This window comes from Stegodyphus dumicola, chromosome 7 (assembly GCF_044657685.1).
Source record: "Stegodyphus dumicola isolate Sdum_Otavi_A_Nest chromosome 7, ASM4465768v1".
NCBI lineage: Eukaryota > Metazoa > Arthropoda > Arachnida > Araneae > Eresidae > Stegodyphus > Stegodyphus dumicola.
This window is the reverse complement of record NC_140774.1, coordinates 122,177,336-122,197,059: the sequence shown is the minus strand read 5'-3', so window position 1 is coordinate 122,197,059 and position 19,724 is coordinate 122,177,336. Positions and strand designations below refer to the sequence as shown.

The following is a 19,724-nucleotide window of genomic DNA, read 5'->3' as shown; positions in this document are numbered from 1 at the left end:
ATAAGAAGTCAAAGAATTGCACAAACTCTGTGCCCTTGTACACATCGATCTGTTTTCACTTAAAAAAACATCCTAGAATTGCACAATTTAGGCATTGCACACTGGCTTAAATTTGTCCATGTACACATCAATCTCTATTCATTTAAATAAAATCAGGAAGCAAAAACAAAGTGAAAACTATCATGGTAACCAGAAGTGAGGTTTCATCGCGGGATTATCGGTTTATATCTTTTATTTATAAGTTTGTGATACATGATTTTTTTTTTTTTTTTACAGAAAGGACGAGCCGCTCGCAATGCAAAAAATAAATGTGATGTCGAACCTGAAGAATTGGTGAAAGCTCCACATTCTTTTGTCATAAACAGAAGTAGACTGGGAAAGAATGCCACTGAGTTGATGCTTAATTTTCGAAAAATAATGGAGCCATTTACAGCATCACATCTAAAAGTAAGATTACAGATTGAATATAAAATATTAAATGAAACTCGTGCATTTCACTTAGCATGGCTAAGTTGTTATTTGGGCTGGATTCTTTGTATTATTTTTTAGCTATATGTTTATTATTATACATTGAAATGTTATTTGTATATTCTCCAAAAAAGTAAAATTATGAGACAAGACTGAGCTTAAAGGAAGAAAAAGTCAATTCACCAAAAAAGATTAAATAGTTGCCAACTACGACATCGTAACACAAATTAATAGCTATTGGAACCGTATAACATCACTACGTTTTAAGACTACTTATAAAATGCAGAATAGAGTTTATAATTTGACATGGGTCTGTGGGATTTACTAAACAATGAAGGTGATGCTATTCATTTTTTATAAGCATGTGATATAAGACCATTATGGAGGCAACAGGGTAATAAACATGTTACTGAGTCACTGGTTCGTCAAGTTGAGCTCAAATCAAAACTACCTTTATAAGATTGAATACATTCAGCATATTATAATAACAGTTTCTAATACAGAAGTTTACTCTTAAATTGCCTCGCTTTGAATATATTATACTTTTTATGCTTTACCACATTTACTATTTCGAAACAAAACTGAATATTATGATTATGCAGTTCTAGAGCACTCAGGTGTAAACAAAAAGAAAGAATTTCTTAATCACTTCAAAATGATACAATATTCATAGATGTGCATATATTCATAGATACAATATTCAAGATATACATATATACTTTAAGAACACAGTAAAGTATTTTTACGTTTTCATATTTAAGTATTTGCACATTTTCAACATTAAGGGTTAACACATTATAGAACGTTAGTGTTTAAATACAAAACAAATCATACCATTAACGACAACTATTTGTTGCTGATAGGCCATCGGAGTGGAACACACAAAAAAAACTCATACCTGACGGGCAAGGTATCTCCTTTCCTAAAGTTTTAGGAGTTAGATTCAGCAGGTGTGGTCGCAAGTACTGTTTCTGAAAAAGAAAATGAGCAAAAGCCAAGGAAAATAAAGTTGGGCGTCACTTTGTAAAGGGGTCGTTTTAGATAGAGTCATAGAAGAGTCCGGTATAGTGTAACAAATATTTATTAACAGGTTTAAGTTACACATGGACATTACATTTAACTTTAAGAAAAATTACAGAGCAATAGTCTGGTCCAACCTATAAAGTGGGAGCCTTGGCTTTTACTGAAGTACTTCTCTGGCTACTCACCAGAGGGCAGCCTTGTTGTCACAGGTAGTCCAACAGTTTATGTTAAGGGATTGGTTATAGTGGTTAAAATTAAAACACCCCTACTCTGAGCTCTCTATTCATCAAACTACAGTGTAAAGGTCCCAGAATTGTTGAACATATTATTCAAGACATGTGGAAACGAATAACGTGAAAAAAAAATTAGTTCCAGAAACACCGATAGGTAGTGCTGTGCAATGGAAAATATGCTTGAAAAGGCACGAATAATCACCAAAAAAAAAAAAGTCATGAGGTATAGAAATATTCCTTTTTAATTTCTATTGCTAATGTGAAAAATACACACACACAAAAAGTTAAGAAACTTAAACTGTCATTCTAACTGCAATTTTGCTCTCTGGCCATCTCGTTCTCCAGATTTTAATCCCTGTGATTTTGGGCTGTGGTATTACTTAACACATCTTGTTTATCGAGAACATGCCTGATAACCTTGGCAGATTTGAAAGACAGTATCATTCTGCATGTGAGAAGCATCTCAATCGACCAATTATGATCTGCAGTTGAACAAGCTGTCCACAGACTGCAGATTTTACATCTTGAAGAAGGAAATCATATTGAGTAGCTTCCCTTGCATCAATAAGGTCTTTGTGATATGAATGTTTGGTATATTCGAATAGAATGTGTTATAGAGTGTATTTTGTGTCCTTTCAGCATATACTCTGTTGTGCAGTGCCACCTATTGGTGTTTCTGGAACTAATATTTTTTTCATGTAATCCGTTTCACCATGTCTTGAATAGTATGTTCAACAATTTTGGGGCCTTTACACTCAGTTGTTCAGTGTATAGAGAGCTCAGAGTAGGGGTGTTTTAATTTTAACCACTTTGTATATTGCTCAGTAACTGTCAGTGTTCCAGTCTGCATGAAATGAAGTTTCATTTTAGTCAAACGAAGAGCTTAAGAGGATGTTAAAAAATACATGGAATTTGTGGGAATGTGAATTGGCAACTGGTTTTCAGCATAATGGAGCTGAAGAGCTAGATAAGTAAATTTCTACGTGTTTCTGCCGTCAGATTCATCTGCTGCTGGTGTAAGGAAATGACACCAATAAAATTTTGCTTCCGAGAATTGAACGTGGCTGACATTACTGTTATAGACTGGAAGAGTTATTTGAGACAAATATGCATCTACAGTATGCAGTCATGAAAATAAAAAAATAATAATAGGTGATGAAGGCTTACTCAGCATTCTTGCATTCTTTTGCCTCAGTGGGTTTTTGGCTGCATTTGCCAGGTGTGTTATAGTGCGCAGGGAAAAAAAACCCAATGAGATCAAAAAAGGGATGACCATATCTGAATCATGAGCCTCGTATAAAACAGAAGAATTCTAGAAGGAAGGTTTTGAGCTTTTTAAAGTGAACTACAAACTCAGTTTTGTAGATTTCGTATGTAAAATATTGAGCACGTATGCAAAATATCGAAGAGTATATGAAAAAAAATGAGTTCATATGCAAAATATCATGCGGATATGGAGTTTTTCAAAATAGCAGATCAAGAAACTTAGGTATACAGCAAGACACCATTTTCTGCCACCACATGAGCTAAAATGAAGCTCACTGTAAAAGATCCTTTGAAGCAATAATTGCTGAACATTTTCCTCCCAAAAGAAATAAATAATTAAAACTAGTAATTATAATAGAAACTATAGTAATATAATAATTTTTTCATCACTTTTTTTTTTTTTTTTTTTTCATGTATAGGGTTCTTTTCAGTTTCCAAAACAGAATACTCCTTGATGAGATTCAAAACTTTTCACCAAGCTGATATGCCAAAGGCAAGAGTTATTTTCAAAATAGCTCTGCACTAAAAATTCCGTAAAAGAGCAATCAATAAAATTTAAGAAAAGATGAAACATTGGTAATCAAGTATTTACCTTTTTTTAGAAATCCTGCTATAATGTTTTCCCCCGCTGTTGTTCTCCTTATATATACAACAATTAGTCCAAATGTTCAGTATTCAGAACAATCCAAACCTTTAAACCACCAGCAATATTTTTTTAGACAAAATTTAAGATGAAGAATGCAGTATTCTAAAAACAAACATAGGTATGCCATAAAAGCAATTTTCCTCCTGATTAACTGATATTTCTGTATGTAACTTTCAACACTTATTGGCCAGGAAATCGCACCCATTGCGGCCAATGACAGTACAGTGATTGATGTTACTTGAGACCACATTTATGGCTCTGGAGTGATATGGAGTTTGTGGGAGGGGGAGTAAATTCTACGAAACAGAATTTAGGGGGGTAAAATATTTTGCTGTGTAAATGTGCACTGCGAAATGCATAGTGCTGGCCTAGGGTGCTGCTAATACGTGTTTTCTTTTGTTGGCATAACTGCAAGAAGAGAGAAAGAAATAGATTCAGAAGAAGTTCAGTTTGATATAGTTCATTATTTTTTGAAGGCCATTATTATTGTAGCTCTCTTATCCAAATTTTCAATTATGTCAAAAATAGTTTCTACATTATTCTTTTGTATGTAAGCCACACCCTTAGTTTTTGTCTTTAAAAAAATAATAAGCCATGGATAGAGTATCTATCATCTACAGCAATTTTTTGTTTGGTGATGTGAAGGCAGTTAAAATTAAAAAAGTACTTATGCAGTCAAAAGTCGTTAATTCGGACAGCCATAATCCGGACCTCAAAGATTCAAACTTTCTGCGCATGCGTCGCGGTGCGTAAGGTCTTTACGGCTGAGAATATGCTTGTGCGTGTGCGCAAAATACATTTACGAGTGCGCGTTTAATGTATAACGGACGGTATAAGCTAAGCTAAAATTATTTAATTATCTATTTCAGTTAATGTTGCAGATTGGGTTGTTCCTTAATCTTCGAATTGGATCCGGCTTATTATTTTTTGCAGACTGTAGAGCAGTTTTATAAAAGTAAGCTTGAACTTTCGATTATGTCAAATAGAATTTCTGATATATATTTATTAATATGTAAATGATCTACAAAGCGAAAGTAGGTTTCGAAGTTCATTAAACAAAAAGTGGAATTGCTACAAAAAATGGATAAAGGCATATCCTTTGTTTATCTAAACTTTGTTTATCTTTAACGTCGTGCATTGAATTGGAAGTTGATCTGTCAGCACTATCCTTATCTTCAAGGCAGATGTTTTTATTTTATTTGGCTTATAATTCCTTATTAAATGTAGTATTTCATCTCGATGTACTCCATCTTTGATATGATCTAAATCAAATTCCTCGTCATTATAATTCGCTTCTGATAGCAAAGAAAGTAACAGAGGTTATTGAAAACGAAAAAGTTTCAATTGACAAATTAGTCGGTATTCTCGACACGGCAATTATAGGACTTGAGCAGCGGAACTTTGTAACTGAACAAGAAATTATGTCTGTTTAAAGAATTAAAGAGAATGTATTATCACATAAAAAACGAAGCAACTTAAACAACTTACATTGAAAGAAATGTTTAATAAAGTAAACAAATATTAAGCTTTTTTTTTTTTTTTGTAATTGTTCTTTAGATCATAATTGTTCTTTATTTCATAAATTACGGCTTCATATTTTAAATTTTATAATTTCTGCATGCCATCTTACCAGATTTAAACTGATGATCTATAATCCGGAATCACCGAAGTCCCGACGAGTCCGGATTAACGACTTTTGACTGTACATTGAAATTTTGATTCATTAAGAATCCCCATTCGGTCCAAATGGCACATTCTTCAGTTTACTGAGTGAATTCGAAACTTTCTATAATGTTTGTTAAATTTTCATCTTTAAGTTGGGATTTGGACTTCTTATGGGCATGACAGCTACAATTGTATTTGAAATCTTGCAAGGTGAAACTTCATGTTCGGAGCTTGGATGGGGCAGCATGTCAACGATGATGTTTGCCTTTTCAGGGATGTATTATACTTTTAGGTTGAAAGACTAAATTTCAAGCGCCCATTTAACAAGTCATCCAGTTGTAGACATGAGATTCAAAAGCCATTTTAAAAATTGATGATCAGATGCTACAGTTATTTCTGATCCTTCGAAGGAACAACCAAATTTCTTCAAGGTCCAGACGGCAGCGAGGGCTTCTCATTTAGTCGTCGAATAGCTTCACTTAGCCAGGAGAAAGCAATTGGCTGGCATATTCGATTTTGTGCTCTTTTGACCCTTCCCCTTGAAGTTAAACAGCTCCAAGAGCATAACTGTATGCATCAGTTGGAAGAGTATAAGGTTGAGTTCTATTTGCTTGCTTCAACACAGGAGGTGTTTTGAGGCAGTTTTTTAAAGTTTTTCAAATGTGTTTTGCTGATTGAAAGCCCATTTCCATTAGACTTTCTTCTTCGTCAAATCACTAAGGGATCGTGATATTTCTGTGAAGTTTTGTATATATCTTCTAAACCAAGAACACATTTGAAGGAAGGACTGGAATTCCTTGATGCTTTTGGTAAAAGGAATTTTCTGGATAGAGAAAACTTTTTCTGGATCAACTTTGATTCCTTTTTCTGTGATCCAAAATCCCAAATATTTCACACAAGAAGGAGCAAAAGCCTTTCAGAAATAGCTATGAGATTGGAAAGGTATTTCTTGAATGATTCTGATAAAATGATTATGTCATCCAGATAGATGAGGGCTAGGATGTCCTCAAGTCCATTGTGAAAATGGTCTATCAATCTCTGGAATGTTGCTGGGGCATTCAGAAGACCAAAGGGCATTCGCAATATGTTCTAAAGAGACACACAAATGCTATCTTGTCTTCATCATTAGTATGAACCTTCACTTAGTGATAACCTGCATGAAGATCAAAAATTGACATAAAAAGAGTAGGTTTTGCATCAGGTAACAGGTCGGCTATTCTCGGAAGTGAGTAGGAATCCGTAACTGTGATAGTGTTCAGTTTCCGGTAATCTATGCAGAGGCATTCTATTCCCTTAGGTTTTGGTATTAAAACAACTGGGGATGCATAAGGTGATTCACATTATTTAATTATTCCTTCAGACAAGAGCTTTTCAATATCCTGCTTTAAGATTTCTTTCTTGACAAGATTCATTCTGTGCAGTGGTACAGCTACTGGGACATGCTTTCCGGTTTTAATTGTATTCTATGAAAGGTGTTGCTTCTTCCCCTGGTTGGAAGATAGTTGAATATTGACTCAATAATTCATTTAATTTTGATCATTGATGAGGTGATAGAGGTTGTCCTTCACCTTCTTTTAACAGTACATTGTCAACTTCCGGCATACATTCGGTTTGCTCATTTGGTTTAAAACCATCATCAATTAACTTCTGTTTCGGATTATTGTGGTAAAACCGGCATTCACTTAATAGGTCTATAACAATCCCAGCGCTTCTAAGAAAATCCGATCCTAAAAGTGTCCTGTCACCCTTTGCTCTAAGTTTTAAGGGGAGCGCAAATAAAGTTATGCGGAATGATCTTCCTTCAATGTGAATGTCTACCTGGGTCATGTGGACCTCTTTGTCCCTTTGAATACTGTCGGCGAGCATGACTTTCATAGTTACTTATGCCGATGGTAAATTTAAATTCTGTTCCATGTTCTTTCAAGAGATTATATATCATGTTTCTTCCACTGTATTGTGATTAGCACCAGTGTTGGCGCAAACAATTCCCATAAATCTGTTGATTTTTACTCTTAAAAGAACCATGTGAAGTGTTTCCACAGATATTGTATGTAAGTTTATAGCTTTGAAGTCAGCTGGTTCTTTATTCAAAGAAGGAGAACAGGTTGGACACTTAATCTTAATGATGCCTGATTTTCCACAACCATAACAACTAACAGTCGGTTGATCTTCTCACATGCCAGCATTTCTTACCGCCGAGTTTTTAACAATTTGAGGGTTATTTTTATAATTTTAGGGACGACTACGTTAGAAGGTTTTGGAGTGCCCTTACTGATGTTTTTAGCTTCTTTATATAAATCCAATTTATCAACTTGTTGAAGAAGACCAGTCCACTCGAACCAGGGATCCACAAAATGGTCTCTATACTCAGAAGGGGAGCGTCTTTTAATTTGGTCAGATATTAACAAATCCGTTAACTTCTCAAAGTATTGGCTTTTAATTCGCCAATCCAGCCATCAAAGAAAGTTCTCAAATTGAAGTAAAAATCTCGCCATGTATTATCAGGACTTTTGCCATGTTGCGAAAATAATTGCCGAAACTTTTCAGTGCCTAATTTAAAACATTTTAAGATAATTTGTTTGATGTCATAATCTTGTGCATCACCAGCAGATTCCTTTGCAATTAGTTTTGCATCGTCATTAGGTAACACACCTAAGAGATACACTACCCATTTCCCTCAAGGTGCATTCAGAATTTTTAGTTGCTTTTCAAATAAAGTGAGAAAAGGCTCACGCTATCAGTTTTTGGATTAAAGTGAGGAAAGTTTTTAGTTGTAGCTTAGAGCTATCCATGTCAATGAGTTTCAAAGCAGGTGTGGAATTATTACTAGCACCTGAACTAGCTGTTTGTATTTTCAATCTCATGCTTACATTCTTCTATCTCTTTCTTTCATTACATTCATGTCGCTGATGCTCTTTTCTTTTATTATATTCGTGTTTTTCATGCACTTTTCTTTCATTAAATCCATGTACCTCTACGTTTCATTCCTCAGTTATGCTAAAAAAAAATAGGTCTTTTGTGAACTCTTCATTGTATTTCTTACTCATTAAAATGGCATCCTTAATGTCAACTATTGTCATTTATTCAGCAACATTCACACCAAGTTTGTATGCTAGAACACATGTATCTTATTTCAGTCATATAGCAAAAAACGACATGGTGACGTGTTTCATTTAAAATAAATTTTTCGAAGCGGGAAAAAAACTTTATTATGGCACTAAGTAAAAGATTGTAATGAGGTCACCTTACCTAGAAAAGATCTATAAAGTCATTTTACTAAAGAATGTAAATACACTAAAGTTAGTTAATATGAAAAAAATATATACACTGGTGTGCAAAACTTAAGCAACAGCAGGGTTTTTTGCCATAACTCCACGAGAAATAAACTGAGAGACATGAAATGCAGAATTGAAGGAGAGTACTATGTACATAAAGGATGATGAAAGCATTGGAGCTGAAAAGGAAATACAATGCATATGGCATGGAAACAAACAAAAACAAGCTTTGTATCGCGACTCATGATTGTCTATCCAAGAGGAAGAACAACAAGCAGATGTTCCTTAATATGGGATATGCCCTCCCCTCACTGCAATGGTTGCTTCGCACAGTCTCCGCATACTCAGAACCAGCTGGTGCAACAATTCTTGCGGTAGGAGTGCCCATTTCTCAATCAGCATCTGTTTGAGTTGTAGGTGTTCTCCAGAGGATTTAAGCGTGCTGCAATACGTCTCCCCAAAGCATCCCACACATGTTCGATGGGATTTAAATCTGAGAAGTACGCTGGCCAATCCATTCGAGTGATATCTTCACTTTCCAGTAGCTCCTCAACAGCAAGAGTCCGATGTAGCCATGCATTGTCATCCATAAAAATTCAGTCTGGGCCAATGGCACCTCGGACCAGACGCACATGGGGAAGGAGTACCTCCTCACAACAGCGATCCCCGGTTACAGACCCTCTGTCGAAAACGTGGAGCTCAGTTTGCCCATTCAGCATAATGACTCCCCAGACAAGAACTCCAGGACCACCGTTACGGTGTCTTTCCTTGATGTTACTGGGATAAAACCAGGTCCCGACCTCTCTCCAAATCAAAACGCATTGATAATCGCGTCTGGTACTGAACCGACTCTCATCTGTAAAGAGGACACGACTCCATTGATCAGTTGTCCAGTTTTTGTGCTCTCTGCATCACTGTAAACGGTGGCGTCGGTGGCCAACTTTCAACGGGAAGCAACATTCAGACGGCTAGCGAATAGGCCCCCTTTGTGAAGGCATCTGGCCACAGTAAACCGCGACACTTCTCGCCCCTTTGCTGTACAGAGTTGCTGAGCAATGGCGCTCGCTGACTGCTGTCGGCCTCTTTTCGCCTGCAGGATGATATATCCCCTGCAGTTGTCGTCCTCGGGCGGCCACCACCAACCTTTTTAACAGCTGTACCTGAGGTTTGGAACGCTTTCCAAGCTTGCAAAACGACACTTTTATTGATTCCGAACTCTGCAGCTACACTGGTGACAGTACGGCCCTCCTCCAGCTTTCTGATCATTCTTCCACGTGTGAAGTCGTCCAGGTGATTTCTTCTAGCCATATTTCACAAACTGACTCACTGGCACTTGCAGTGAATATGTTGAATTGCGTCTCCGTCCTTCCTTTTATTCTACTGTTGAACTGCACGCGCCGACATCACACGTTTTGTGTATGCTCACGTCGCCTCTGATGTTTTGTTCCTGATATTTGCATACACACGACGTTTCTACTGACTTACGTGTTCATCATACTGATCTACAGACCTCCTTTTCTGCAATTTCATGGCTATCTGCTAAATTTTTACATTGTTGCTTAAGTTTTGCCCACCAGTTTATATAACACAGTGTCAAAATATTACATGAAAAAAATCTCTCTTCCTTAAAAGAAAATATTTTGCCAGAGAGAATCATGCCGTACTGTAAATCATCAAATATAAACAATTTTCTACCAATGTAAAAGCAAGAGTTAAAACATTACAGAATGTTAGTGTTTAAATGCAAAACAAATAATATTGACAACAACTATTTGTTGCTTGTAAGCCATCAGAGCAGCAGAAAAAAAAAATCATACCTGGGTATTTTACACGAAGTTTTAGGACCTGGGTTATCCAACGGTGTAGATGCAAGTACTGTTCCTGAAAGGTAAATTGAGCAAAGACTAAATGAAAATTCTTAAACATTTACATTGGGCGTCAATTATAAGGGGGGGTCATTTTGGATGGGGTCATAAAAAGAGTCATTTATAGTGTAGCAATAATGTATTAACAGGGTTAAATTACACACGAACATCACACTTAATTTTAAGACTATTACAGAGCAAGAGTCTGATGCAACCTAACAGGTTCATCACTTGTCGTTTACTGAAGTCTTTCTCTGGCTACTCACCAGAGGGCACCCGAATTGCGACAGTTAGTCCAACATAGTTTAGATTAACAGAGTTTGTATTTTGGTTACAGTACTAAATAAAACATTATATCTGCTTGCTTACTAGTAAGTTAATTTGTAGCAAAAGAAATCAATTTGTGAATAGTAGTCTACTGTTCAAATAAAAGGCTAATTATAAAATGATGCCAACTAAGAAAAGACTAATTAGGATTTCATTGGGTGTAACTATTCGTTGTAATTATATGCCATTGGTTATACAAACCTGCTATTATTCAAATGTTATTCAACACTAATGCCTTACATGAATATATATATATATATGTAAGAATATACATGTAAGGCAAGTTTAAAAGGGTATTCTTAACATTTCTGAAATATCTTCGCTAGATGTAAATTTGCAAGTTTGAATGTATGCAGATGTTATTAATAATTTTTAAAGGCATTTATTTTCAATGTGTAATTTACTATATTATTCAATTACAGGTTCAAAAACAAAATGTATTGAAGGATTTTGTTCATATGGCTGGTCCTTTGAATGTAACTCATCTTGTTATGTTCTCAAAATCCAAGAAAGCAATGTTTCTTCGCATTGGCAAATTACCTCATGGACCTACACTTACTTTTCAAATAAAAGCATATTCTCTTATTAGAGATGTTATCTCTTCACAAAAGAAATCTATAATATATGAAAAGCTGTTTGCACATCATCCATTATTAGTGCTGAACAATTTCAGTGGTGAAGGAATGCACTTTAAGCTGATGACCACAATGTTCCAGAATATGTTTCCATCTATCAATGTGAATAAGGTAATCACATTATATGTCATCTATCGTCTGGCTATATAATACCCTGAATTTTTTTATTAACACTATTATTTACAGATAAATGTTGTGCAATAAATCTGGTTGAATATGGATGCTATGTTATTAACCCCCTCGCTGTGTATCCCGCGATTTCCACGGGCAACATAGAAGTAGCAAAATTTGTGCAACCCACGATTTCCGCAGAGATGCATATTTTTCGGTTATTTAACTGTGCAACCCGCTCTTTTCCTGTTCATGGTATCATTTTGGCTTTTCTGTGATGTTCAATTATTTAATCAGATCTGGGTTAACAGATGGCATTAGTTGTCCATATTTTTGTGAAATATACACATTTTCCGCGCTCTTTTCAAAGCTCAAAAGTGTCTGTAGTTCAACTCTCAATCACATGAGACTAACTGCTCGACATTTTGCTAGATATATATCCTCCAATTCAATCAAGAAAGAAACTCATAGACATTGTGCTGATTGTTTCTAAAAAAAGAACGAAAAATGGCAAAAAAATTCTTAAAGAAACGCGTATTTGGTGCAAAGATGGCGAGATAGAATGCTTTGAGCCTTGTTTCGAAGTTTATCATATTACACTTCATTTCTAATAAATGTTTTATAAATAGTTTGCATATTTTCATTAGTATATACGTTTTACCTTTATATTTTATAAAATAAATCATAATTTAACCAAGATTAATTTTCAAAATTTTCCTTTCATATGATTATTCTTCAGTTTAAACTTTCTGACAACCTTTTCTTATAAGCTAATTCTATACTGGAAAAAAAAAAAAAAAAAAAAAAAACTCTTTTACAGAAACTTTTTGTATATTTTAACTCTAAAATATATGTAGATTTGAAATATGTAATTAAAAAATTATGCAATTTTCGAACCTATTTTGATAAAAAAAATTATGCAGCGAGAGGGTTAATATGTTAAGCAGTTGGCAAAATTCTGTTCTGGAAAAATATCTTTGCATGGAAAAATATTTTAGGTATAGTTCAAATTATGAAAGAATTTGCAATTTAATCGAACCTGAATATTGTTGTAATTAAAAGGGAGAAATGAAAACAAAAGTTAATTGAAAAGATTTTTATTAGTACTTAATAAGTGGGTATGTGATATAATTATAATTTTTGTTTTTAATGCTGGTGATTTTTGCTTGGGACAACGACTGACACAACTCTTTAAATGTTAAAAAATTTTGACAACTTCTGACCAGACCTCATGCCAGCAATCAGTCAGTGTTGATGAATTCACTTGCTCCCATGCAAGTTTAGTTATTTCTATACAGTGAATTGATATTGAATCACTTCCAAAATGCTGGTTGCATGCTTGAGTATTCTCTTATAATGTATGCATTGCTATGGCAACAATGCACCACGTATGAATGAAATTCCAGCTTTAGACAAATTAAGTGGAAACAAATAAGGTGGAATGACAGAATTAAAAAATAATGACTTGCTTTATCATATTATTACTAAATATTTGCTGAATAATACTTCTATTTTTTAGTATTTTTTTCAGTTAGTGTCATTGTTGAAAAATAGAGCATGTCACAACTGCTTTTAAGGTGATAGTCAATTTTCATTTTGGAAAACGTTTAATTTTTCTGCATTAAAGTGATTATTTTTTTACTTGTAGAAACAAAAGTAACACTTACAGATTCACCATGATGCAATTTCATACATAAAAATGTTATTCTTACATCAGAAAATGTGCACATACATTGATTATACAAATACCTAAAGGTTTTGTTAATATCATTGCATTCTTGGTGAATTTTTTCATGTCATTTGTTGTTGATTGTCTGCACAGTTGAACAGGCTTTACTAAGGTATATACCTCCTCTCTCAAGCAATTTAGGACAAAACGTTCAGTGCTTACAATAGTCATCTATAGATTCTGGAAACCAGTGTGAAACATTACTTCCAAGGCTCTTCAGTTAATGAGTTAGTGCATTCAACAATAAATTTCTAAAGCACAATGTTTGGTTCTCTGCTGAATATAATTCAAATAATAAATTATTTGATAAATAATATTAATAAATATTCCATAAAGAGTTTTGTGAGAATGGGAAAAGATCATTCAATATTTTTTTAAGAGAATATCGGGGATATTTTAAAAATTGCCTCTATGGTGGGAAAAATCAGTTTGAACCATTCTACATAAAACCTTGAATGCTAAACTGATATTTACTTTGGGGTAATTTATATAACTTGAACATTGAAAAAAAAATGTGTTTAAATTATGCTTATATTTACTGATTAGGTCAACACTTTATTGAATATGTAGAAATTAAGCATAATTAAAAATTTAAAATAATCTTGTAATATTAGGGATAATGTGTTGTTTCTATGATATATTCATAAAGTAAATTTGGCCTTTTCAGTAATTGTTACTGTATATTGCCACTTCTTGTTGAATATTTCAATATTATTTCGTGTATCATATACTGTAAATTTATGTTATTTCATTGTGGGGAGGATGGCATAATTGATAATTATTGAAAATCTGGAAGAATAAATTGCAAAATTCAGCCAATATTTCTCAACTGTTTCACTTACAAATCCAAAGAATCCGTTAGATAATGACACATTGTGTTCTATTTATTTTCAAAAAGTCAAGCTTTGCCAGTCTTAACAGTACTATCACAAGAGATCAAGATCTTGATTTAAGCTGATAGTGTAATTTGATGCATTTTAAACACACAAAAAATTTTTTTTCCATATATCTGTTATCATTGTTGATTTTGTGTGTCTATTTCATTATGGCAAAGCAAACAAGGTTATCTGCATAAGTGGAGGGAGGCTTTCTGGAAAGACTTTCTAAAGGAAACTGGCTCATATCCCTGCTACACGAAGAAAATCACGAAAATACCCATGCAGCCAGTTCATTTGCTGGTATTTGAATCCTGGTTGAACTGCCAGTTTCAGTGATAACAGATGGCTCACTGGCACCGCTCGGCTGTTGGTTGACTTGATAATATGATATCATGTAATATGGTTTTAATTCAAAAATAGGTCATTCAAGATGTCATCAAATATTAAAAGTATTTAAAAATGAGAAGCCATCTTAAAATTTCAATAGAAATCAGAAAAATGCACATGAATTTTTTTAATATTGTGAAACCATGAAAAATCCCTTAAAATTTGTGGAAATTGCTGCCATAATAAAGCGGGTTTTGCAGAAGAATTCAAACAACAGGTAAAAAATAAATTTACATTGTAGATATTTTGTCTGCTTTGTCTGGTCTTTCATCGTAAATCATCAAATAATAATTAATGGTAAAACAGGTGAAGTGTCCTTACCTTGCTAAGCATACATACTAAAATTTCAATGATTATTGCGACTTGTTGCTGTATGTATTACATGTAAATACGTGTGGATGGCATTTTTATTTATTTTCATTAAATTTCATTAAATTTTCATTAAAGCTATAAAATTTTAAGTGGTATTGAAAAAGTAAATTATAATGTCTATTTCTGTTACTTGCAGAATTCTCACCATAAATCATTAAAAGAGAACAGGAATTTTTTCATTTTCTGACTACATGCTGCATATTGGTGTCTAAAATCTTAATTATTACAATTATTTCTTGTTTCATAAATATTTTTTGTGTATCAAGCTTTCTCTGTCCATGTGTAAAGTCCTTGGTAAATTTTTTTTTAATCCTACACCCGTCTTCAGCATTTCTGCCATTAGTTGATGAGTAGCCCAATAAAATGATGTTGAGAGTGTAAAAAAGCAAGGGTAAAAATTAGCCTCTATGGGGTTGTCTTAATAAACTTTAAAATAATGGAGCAGTTCTTCAGGTGGTTACGATCCATATATAACCTTGATGACACAGAGAACAACAAGCTGAATTCTTGACTCAAGTCGAGGTAAGGAAGTAGGAATTTTCTTTTGTTAAGCAGGATATTCCACTTCTTATCCATTGCTGTATCAAAATATAAGGATATGCTGCTATTTTTCATTTTATTATTATGCAAAGGGAAATCAGGTTGGGCCCTAAGGGATCCAGCCTTGACAAGTCATTTCCAAAAATATCACAATGCTCTTTCTGTTTTCCCTTAACTCAAAAAGTTTAATTTCACAAGAATGAACCTGGGCATTTTCATTATAGTTAGAATTGGTTAGTGATAAAATAGTAGCTTGTGAATTGATGAAAAACACAATATTTTGATCTAGGCTATTTTTTAATTTATCAATGCTGTATGTTATAGCTGCTATCTATCCAGCAAAATTGTCACAGTACTTCTCTACAGGACATCTAATACTAAAATTACTTGAATAGTCTCCAGCACCAACCTTTTTTTTACTGTATTTTCTTCTCAACCATCTGTTTAAACATGGAACCACTTGTCTGGAGGGTACCTGTAATGTATGGTAGCCCGAGCAGAATTTTAAAACTCATTTGGAGTTGAAAGGTGTTTGTGTGAGTCGGTAAATCTTGATAATATGCTTTTTGTGATTATCCATTATACTGAATAGGTTCAAAATCGTGCAGCATTATGTGAAGAGCCTTTATGTTAAATGAATAAATTTACTTGTTCATTGTTATTAAATATACATTTACCTTTTTATTTCCTTACACAAAGTAAAGGAAGTATTATAATCGTGAAAATTTTTGGTTATCAGATATGAGTGGAAATATCTTGACAATTTTTTTGGCATGCATTGCATGTACGGATAGAACAAACTATTATGGATTGTAAAATGGGTTTTTTTCATGACATCTGTTATTATAAATGTGTGTATCTTTCATAACTCAAAAAATGATTAGCTGTAGAACATTGAAATTTTGTATATGTGATGGTTTTATATATATATATATATATATACAGGGTGGTTATAATTAAAGTTCCACTTTGAAACGGTCATAAAAGGAAAACTACTGGATCAAATGTTATCAAACTCAGTAACCGTGTAAAGGAGGTCATGGGAATTTATTTTCCGCGAAAAAAAGAAAGTTCGAAACCTCACCACCAGGGGGGAAATGGCGCTGTATGCAATATTGTTAAACGAAATATGGGTCGGAATCTAACTTAACCTTTTGTTACACGGTTTTAATATGTTGTATATATACCCTTAAGAAACTTTGAAGAATTACCATTTAAAGGCGTTAAATTCGATAAAAGTCGAGCGCGCCATCCGTGCAAGGGACAAATTCGTCCGTGAAAACCACGAATTAGCGATTAGAAAATGTGAGATCGCAAATCACTCGCACAACTGCGTACAATCTGGAAGTCGTTTTTTTACAGACCGCTAATTTGTAATTTTTGAAGCCTGAATTCGGTCCTAAAACATGAATATACTGATTCAAAACGCTTTTCATCGATTTGGGCCAAAGAAATCGCTCATGATATCTACTTAGTTCCATTGCATTCTCCTACTGCATTCGATTGCATAACTGAACCATTTTTCTCTGAATAGCAGTCGACAGCTGGACCACTGTGATTGCAACTCGCTTAGAGTCAATGTTGAAATGTTACGTGATACATAAACTGCAGTAACGTGGCATTTTAGATACTACGATTTTTATGCAGGGCTGGACCCCACCTCACGTGTGTCGCACAGTTACTTATACAACATTTCACAAATGAACATCTTATAGGCCAACACTTCCCCTCTTCCCACCAGACCTCAACCTCTGTGACTTTTGGCTATGGGGTTATCTCAAAAGCACTGTTTATGGTGATAATCTAAACAATTTGGCAGAAATGAAAAATGTGATACACTGACATGTCCATAACATTCCTCCTTATATGATAAGAGCTGCTGTTGAGTATGCAGTAACAGGATTTAACTTGCTTTCGGAAAATGCTGGACGCTACATTGAACATGCTTTGTAACACGTTTTGGAAACTATTAAATTCATTTTAAACAGATGTTTTCATATCTTATTTCATTTAACAATACTGTGTACAGCGCCATTTTTTCCCTGGTGGTGAGTTTTTGAACTCTTTTTTTTTTTTTCGACGGAAAATCAATTCCCATAACCTCCTTTACACGATTCCCAAGTTTGATAACATTTGGTCCAGTAGTTTTCCTTTTATGACCATTTCAAATTGGAACTTTAATTATAACCACCATGTATATAAAACCACCCCACATACAAAATAAAACCACCCTCCTTAACTGGCCTTTATTTTCACAATCATGGGTCATAGACATATACTGCAGAAATGTTTTAAATGACAAAAGTATTAAATTTCAGATTATTAAATTATTTACTATATAGATATTAAATTCATTTACTAAATTTCAGATTTAAAAAAATTAATTTTGGACAAATAACAAAATCTAATTTTTAATATAGCCCCCACCCCCAGTTCTAGTTACAAAAAAATAAAAGTGCAAGAAACTTGACTCCTGTACGAGAAAAATTAACATGGATATTTAATTTTAAAATTTTCATTTCTTGATGTCACTTTCAACTTGCCTTAAGGGATCAGTTAATGAAGTTTGAATAAGTCAAGAAAGTAAGTTTAATTGAAGTGTATAATTTTTTTTTTTAAATTTAATAGGTGTATAAGAGTATCATGCCATATCAGATTTTTTTCATTATTGATTTTAGTCTAAGTCGGATGTGATTTTCTGTCTCTTAACGAATTTAAATGTTTGATGCATATATGGCGGCATAATAACAAAAAGGTGGAAATTTTTAATAATTTCAGAATACTTTTTTAAACTTTATTAATGTTCCAAATAAAATGCTGACATTTTTAATTGAAACTGCATCTTTCTGTAGCTTTTAAACATTGCTTTCGACTTGATGATTTTGGTTACTGCAAAGCATATGAAGGTTCTTTCCCTAAGGAAAGGACTGCCTTCCTAAGAGACTTTCTAAAGGGAACTGGCTCTTATCCACATAATGCATGGGGAAAATGATGAAAACTGCCATGAGGATTTGCACATTGGTCGATCTGGCAATTTTGAGCGATTTTACTGTTTAAGGCCACCAATAGGTCTTAAAATTGTTTTATTACATGTATGTGAAAGTTTTTGCTTTTGTATAATCATTTGAATGGCTGTGCAATATATGTACTGAAATTTAATATAATTTTCTTTAATTTCTGTCATGAATTAATGTATTATAATAAATTCGATTTTAAGTTCAGCGCATAGCCGGTGAGTTCTGTTGGGTTGTTGAAAAAGCAGCTGAATGATGTCAGATTTCAGCTGGTTGTAAAATAAAACAAATATTGCCATTTATGCAATGTGTTCATGTGATGTGACGAAACATGCGTGTGATGCTAGTTTAGTATTTGTTTTGCCGGTTTTAGAATACAATAAACTTTCTCCGAGATCATCCAAGATACCCACATGGTTTCAGATGATTCTGACCATATATGGAGGTGGCTTTCTTGGAGAGATGTTTGAGAGCAATATTTAGTCCTCAGAAATGGTTGCTTTCAAAAGTGCTCGTTTTAGGTAAGATAGCCAGCCACCTAGAGAAACTTGGCTATATTTTCACATGCATAAAGAGCTAATTATGATTTAATAAATATAAAAAGTTATAAAAAATATTTCATGACTGTTGGATAAATAAATTAAGCACAGATATTTATGATGATATAGTTTTACAAAGTATCCGTGCAGTGTATCCGATCAGGATATTTATACTATAAACCTTATAAAAAGTATCCGATCAGGATATTTATACTATAAACCTTATAAAAATTATCATTAGCTGTAGCTAATGATAATTTTAAGCTTTGATTAGCATTGAAGATCATTTTAAGATCTCCATATTCTGAGCACTGTTCCTTCAATATTTTCTGTTAAATAAGTAAAGCAGAAATATAGCTGTGGGTTGTAGAAATGTGTGCAGAAGAGTAATATTTGCACAAAAGATTGTTTTCATCTGAATGCTTTATATGTAACATTCATTTTCAGTCCACTGCACGCTGAAAGTAAAAGAACAAGAATTTCATAATGAGATATTTTGTGAAAATATTCTCCCCAAACTCGCTTCATTTTTCTTTGACTGTTTGTTACCGCAAATTTTAGATGCTTGGGCAACAAGGAATATGACACTTCAGAAACCACATTATGTAATTTAAAAAAATACTAGAAAAAGACTGAGCTTGGAAATGTTAAATGTAGGAAAAACAGAAATTGAACAAAACATATGATGACTATGAGCACAAGAATTGTCCTTCCAAATGCGCTTGAAAGTACTTAAACCAACATATCATGA

The 19,724-nt window shown here is 33.7% G+C and overlaps 1 protein-coding gene across 1 annotated transcript in view; it reads left to right on the top strand.

Moving 5' to 3' along the window:
• The window catches only part of ppan (Brix domain-containing protein peter pan), a 46,874-nt gene that overhangs the window by 530 nt on the left and 26,620 nt on the right, over positions 1-19,724 (top strand). Inside the window, exons 2-3 of the mRNA XM_035369409.2 lie at positions 277-447; positions 11,191-11,514. Of these exons, the coding sequence (XP_035225300.1) occupies positions 277-447; positions 11,191-11,514 (495 nt within the window). The remainder of the gene's footprint in view (positions 1-276; positions 448-11,190; positions 11,515-19,724) is intronic.